The sequence below is a fragment of the Ctenocephalides felis genome, unplaced genomic scaffold, assembly GCF_003426905.1.
Source record: "Ctenocephalides felis isolate EL2017-DRISC unplaced genomic scaffold, ASM342690v1 CF-g0.4_SCAFFOLD_01604, whole genome shotgun sequence".
NCBI lineage: Eukaryota > Metazoa > Arthropoda > Insecta > Siphonaptera > Pulicidae > Ctenocephalides > Ctenocephalides felis.
In genome coordinates this window covers 25,634,685-25,641,075 of record NW_020537758.1, presented here as the reverse complement: position 1 = coordinate 25,641,075, position 6,391 = coordinate 25,634,685, and the positions used below count along the sequence as shown (strand labels likewise).

At 28.3% G+C, this 6,391-nt stretch overlaps 1 protein-coding gene across 1 annotated transcript; it reads right to left on the bottom strand.

Moving 5' to 3' along the window:
- Positions 1 to 3,343: 3,343 nt before the first annotated feature.
- LOC113372293 lies at positions 3,344 to 6,008 on the bottom strand. The gene is made up of 6 exons (XM_026612615.1): positions 5,825 to 6,008; positions 4,898 to 5,129; positions 4,553 to 4,822; positions 4,177 to 4,395; positions 3,975 to 4,087; positions 3,344 to 3,824 (listed from the first exon to the last, which is right to left on the bottom strand). The coding sequence occupies exons 1-6, from the start codon at positions 5,945 to 5,947 to the stop codon at positions 3,510 to 3,512; spliced, it is 1,272 nt and encodes a 423-aa protein (XP_026468400.1). The 5' UTR covers positions 5,948 to 6,008; the 3' UTR covers positions 3,344 to 3,509.
- Positions 6,009 to 6,391: the final 383 nt, after the last annotated feature.

Sequence of the window (6,391 nt, the reverse complement as noted above, 5' to 3'; positions counted from 1 at the left end):
TATTGGAGTACAAATTTATAATTTATATATGATTTTACGTCGTAGTGTTTTGTTAAATTGAATCTAGAATTGTACTCAAAGTAGAAATCATGTGATTTTTATGAAAACTCTGAAGAAGTGGGGATAATAGGATTATAGAAGAATCAATCACATAATTGGATTAAAGAGAGTTCAATGACGCTCAACCCGAATAAATTGAACATCATTAATTGAAAACTACATTTTATAAATTAATTGATGTTAATTCATAATAAATTATCGAATGTGCTCATAAAGATTCTCAAACTAATCTTAAAAAATATAATAACACGTTTAATTGAATAACAAATTTAAATATAAATAATTAATTATACAAGTACAATTTGTGTCTTTTCAAAAACATCTACGTAAATTGTTTACATAGTTTGCTCAAAAGGATACATTTTACACCTGGATCTTAAAAAACATAACATTAATGTAAATACATATGATAAACAGTCAGAACTTGAATAAACATTTTTAAATAAAAGTAATTTTATATATTATAATTTAATAACTTCAAATTGAATACATTGCATCGTAACATCATTTGAAATGATACAAAGTACATACAAAATCTATATCAATTATGGCTGTATCGATTTAGCATCTATATTTATAAATATAATTTTAATTATAATATAATGTTCATGTGTTGATTGCAATTGTTAGTTATATTATCAATTAACTATTATCTTTATCGAATTCTTTCTAAATTTTATTATTTCATTTAATAATTGTAATCAAGACATTAACATATTTATCCAATACAGCATTTGTTTATATAAAATCCTATGTTTATAAATCTACATATTATTGGCTAACATAACGTATACATGTAAATTTGATGTCGTTGTTGCATTAAAAATCTTGCAATTATGCTGTACAAAATATGGATTAAGATTTGAAAAATACTACAGTCAAATATCTCTGATTGAATACTATTATGAAAGCCTTCAACACGCGCATTTTATAGAAATTAAAAATAAATATAAAGATTAATGGCATTCTTCTACAATTCAAAAGTGCCAAAATTTTCGCAAAGATAGTATAAAATTTGTTTTAGAAGTTATCTGAAAAATAACACTTGAAATTCGATCGGCTAATCAAAAATATGTACGAATTTTTAAGTCATTTTCAAAATCAATAATAAATATTATATATATATATATATATATATATATATATAAATTTCGGTCTTACAAAAAAACTCATACACATCTGTTACAATCATATACTTCTAAAGCCGATTGATTTCTTTTTATTGTTAGTAGAATGATTAAGAACATTGAACACCATTCAGTAAATTAACATTATAAGAAATAATTCTGTACATTATTATAAGTCGAAGTGTACTCTAGGTACAAAACATATATATTCTAATAAAATATATACTATATATATTACTATATAATGAAACGAGATACAGTGCATCCATTCACACAAAACCACTACAGACAACACTATATATATGTAATAATTCGTTAGTTCCTAAATTTATTTATATGTTACAATTTCTAATATATCTATAAATTATGCCAGTATAATAGCTATTAATTGATTTCCCTATTTATAGATCAGTTTCTTTAAAATTCATTTAATCATCAGTTTTCTATGCAGTTCAAAGAGATAAATGAAAAATCATTCAGAGACAATAATATGAATTCCGCTAATGAGTTTTAGAGTTTAAAATATAAATACCATTCGAATTCAAAACAGCCGTAATATGTATATTTAGAAGTTTTTAGTTAAAGTAGACCGTAATTTAAAAATATTGCAAAAGAGGAAATGTCGACATGAAATTTACCAAAATGTGCCGCAAAATTTATATATGCATATATTTAAATCGTTGAGATTCGGAAAAATAATATTGATCAAATTTTTTGCTAGTTTTGTTCTATGATATGTAAAGCGCTGTTGAATTAAAAAATAAATAATCCAAAAAAATAAATGAAGTATCATTATTGCTATTATATGCTATAAGTACAGATATATATTACTAAAATATTAGTCTCTCGTTTATTATAGTATATAAAAATATAAGAAAAATATGGCATTGATAGGAATGATATAATTACCAGCTGAATTCGGTTCAATCAGCAATTAACCCAGAAAAAAATACTAGAGTCGAACAAAAAACATTGGAATGAAATAAAAAGTAATTTAGGGCAAAAATAAATGACATATTTTATGTGTCCTGATATGCCGTACCGCTAAATAAATATAAATTCATATATTTATTTCACTATTAAAATTTATATATTTTTATACTAGAAGTCAGTCCATATACCGTCCCTCAAAATGGGATTAGTTTTATCCTAGATCAAATAAAATTTTCTCATAATATAGACTATGACTTAAAATTAAATTGATAAAATATTCTCATGTGTCTTATTAAAAATGTTACTTTCAAGATAGCACAATTTGTCTTAAGATATAATTAACAAAATATACACAAGTATTTTATATTTAATATAATTATAGATACAAATGAAAGCTGATATCTTTTTTTAATGTATATCATAAAATATCTTACCTTTGAACTTTGTTAAGTATAATCTTAAGTAAAAAAGTTACTGCCCATAATAATGCAATCAGCTTCTAATCGGCTTCATGTCGCCTCATTATTTTTTATTCTAAATTATTCAGAACAAATCTATAGATTTAAATACAAAATAATATAGATTTTTTTAAAATCATTAAATGTAAATATTTCTTTAAAATAGTAAACAATATTTAAGTAGTTTATTAATGACTACGAAATATGACATTGAATAATTTATTTATATTTCATATAATTCTGCAGCTTCTAACAAAAAAATATCTTTCAAAAAGACAGCAAAATTATCAAATTCTGACATCATTTTTATAGCTAATATAATAAAATTGTTTGTCCTGTAAGGCATAGTTTATATATCAATGATTTTAAATGTTTTTTAAAATGAACTTTTCGTTTTAAGCTGCGGAATGATAAAAAAAATCTTTACATAAAAAGGGCATGATATTTTTTTGATAAAATAATAAATAAATCAGATTATACATTGTATATCAATAATTAAAATAATTCTTTACTATAAAATAAATATTATTTGCAATTTATATTTATGAAAATATAATGCGCAAAAAGATATCACTAGATAAAAATATTGAACCGTCATTGAAGAGTAGTGATTTTTATAAAGTATTTTATATTGTGAATGGAAGTTAAAAATAATGGTTCAAGCATTTTAAAATATATATTAAAAATATTTAGTACGTAATTTTTTACACAACAGGTAAAGCAAAAATAAAAGCTTGGTAAATGTAAATTTAATTCTTCACTAATAAAATTGAATTTCTTTATACTTTCTCCTGTTTCCGCGCCCACTTCATTACAAGTATATAATACTTTGAACCAAAATACACTAGCTCTATATCACAGCGTAATACTTTAACGACATCTCAAAAAAGTAACACGCGTCCTAACCAACGTTTTTACCTGTAACTTTTTATTATTGTGAATCTGTCAAACCTTGTCGTTTCTCTTCTTCTAACATGGCATCTAATTCATCGGTTAAATTTGCCAACATGTTTCCTATGTCGCTCAGAACATCGGCTGGCTCTGTACTTTCATGGGGTGTTATTGAATTTAAATCTGCATTTTGTGAACTTGAATGCATGTGGCCGCTTTGTCTGGATAAAGAGTTTGACCGGGAGAATTCTAGGGAACTCTGGTTGCGGTTCAGGCTTGCGTTGGCGCGTTGTTTGATGGTGCCTGCATTCTCGTTGGCGAATGGCAGACTATCGCTTTCTGTACTTGAGCTAGACTGTAATAAAAAGAATAAAATATTAATAAAATAATTTTTTAAAAAAACTTTTCTATATAACAATCTGAATGAATTGCAAATTGTACTAACGTACAATGTGAATCTTGTGAATTTTTATTTTGAATGTTCTAATAATATAAGTTAACTAACTTTAAAACTGGCGTCGCTACCATTACGCGCTTGATTTGCTAAAGTATTGATAAGCATTTGCTCTTCATTCATCCTACTGGTTCCATCTGTCCAAGATCTAGATGGCATTATACCTATAATATCATAAAAAACGTATTAGATATAATTTTACAATTACTTACGTATTTTACTTTTATTTATGGATATTTATTTATTGCATTACCTGTCGGTGGGGTACAAGGTGCTGGTGGCGGAGGTAAAGGCAGGCCTTCACTTTCCAGGCTGACGCAGCTTAAACTATCCGACGATGGATAAGCAGGAAGACTTAGCGGCAGTTGCTTATTAGATTCGTGTAAGCTCGGTAAACTTTTATTAGGTGGAGAATTATTTTCTGCATGTATTTCTACTGTGGTTTGATGTATGGAGCCTACATTATAAATACCTAAAAAAAAAGATCTATAAAAATTTTCACTCCACACACATCGGCCAATGCCAATTTTAATGGAAAGTCAGTAGCAGTAATCAATCAGTTCCTGCAGCAATAGCCTGATTTTTTATTAATACCAAGACAATTTTTACGATATTCTACCCAGACTTACCATCTAATCCTGAATTCGAGCTCTGACGTTTAGGTGGTTGCGGTGGCATTTTCTTGGTCAAATGAGGGCTGTACAAATGTGAATATTTACTAGTCGATGTTGCATATTGTATATATTCATTATAAGCTTGCTGCTGATGTTGTTGAGAATAAGGTATTTTATCATTAAAATCTTGAAAATGCGACTGAGGTACAGCCTTCGTATTGCCCGTGACTTTTGCAACAGGCCTTGGTCGAACAAATCCGCGGGGCCGTGGTAATGTTCCGCCACCTGAAAGAAATAAACAGAGTCAAAAATAAAAAAAGCGATAAAAGATATATATTGAATAGTTATTATTCTATTTACCTTCGTAACTTGCTAGTATCGAAGCCTCATTTGTCGGCGTGATATCGCCATCATCATATGACCGGCGCCACTGTTGACCTCCAGACAACATGATACTAGAGGGCATTCCAGGACCTGCACCACTAACGTACAACGCTTGTGGTCCACCTTCATTGGTAAACGTAAGGTGGGTTACAGGACCTCTTTCTGTATCCTCCAAGCTTTCTAAACTTTTTCCGCGACCTTGTCGAATCTTCAAAAAAAAAACAAAAAAATATATATAAAGTAACAGATCTGTTAAATCTCCATATTCCGAATCCGATACTGTGATGTAATCATTAAAAATTTTCAGTTATACGTAATATGAGTTTCAAATTTGCGATTGGTAAAAAAACGAATTATTTGAAACCTCATTGATGTTGTTCCTACATGTACAAAATATTTAATTTTAGAAAGAAATTTATTGTTCGTTTATTTCAATATACTGATATAAATATAGTTTAAAGAACTGAGATTTTTATCAAAATTACGCTTTGCTTTTTGTTCAAATATTAAATAAAAATTGCAATTTATGATATTAGCTATCGGGTGCAATACAAGTAAGGCACACACATAAGGGTACAAACACAAGTGCAATCGGTAAAGTTAAAAATGGCAAATTTATTAATATTATCTGATACATCAGATAACAAAACTGTTAAAGGGTAACACTATAAAATTAAACTGGGTGAAAACGTTCAAAGCAACATCTAAGTTAAGAGAAGATTTCTATTAATCATGCATATTTCCAAAAAATAACGTGATTTGGATGATGTTAAAAATGCTAGTAGTTGCATGCCAAGTACGCGCGCCTTGCATACTTTTAAAATTGCAGAAAAGAGAAGAATATTTTCGTAACCCTTGTACTGTAGCCTGATTTGTTGAATTTGGTATGTATGTCATGTTTACCTGTATGGGAACTATATCATTCATTCCGTATCCCACGTAACAATTTTGTTGGACGGGATGGCAGCTGGCGGTCATCATTCTAGATTGTTGAACCTCCCAGGGTTGCTGGTAAGCGTGTCTCATTGTGTGGATGTAAACTGGTTCATCGTTGATTACACTACCGCAGGATGGAGACCCAAGTGAATCCTGATTTTTTTTTTCGTTTCATTGGTTTCGTATTTATTTTATCGAAAATTCCAATTTCGTTTATTCCAATTAATTGTGTTTATTTTTAAATTTTCCATGTGTTTAGAAAGGCGCGCCATCAATATGTAGTGCGGGGTTGGCGGGTGAGGTAATGGAAAAAGAAAAGAAAACAAAAACATGCAACAATGCTCTAAAATATCTAAAGGCAATGGTAGAAACATTGAAAAATTCATCTATAGAAAAACGGTCATTTCATGAAAAAAACTATTCGGTGGTATTTTAACATTAAGTTATATTTTTCATAAATTGACCCAAAAACTAAACTTATTATCTGTTCGTTCTTTGATAATACTGAATGAATGTGGATTGTGAAGTTTTGCA

Coding starts and splice junctions, on each gene's coding strand:
- LOC113372293 (XM_026612615.1), bottom strand. CDS start 5,947: ATGAGACACGCTTACCAGCAACCCTGGGAGGTTCAACAATCTAGAATG. Junction 5,130..5,824: donor ATGATATAGTTCCCATACAG/GTAAACATGACA, acceptor TTTTTTTTGAAG/ATTCGACAAGGTCGCGGAAA. Junction 4,823..4,897: donor GATACTAGCAAGTTACGAAG/GTAAATAGAATA, acceptor TATTTCTTTCAG/GTGGCGGAACATTACCACGG.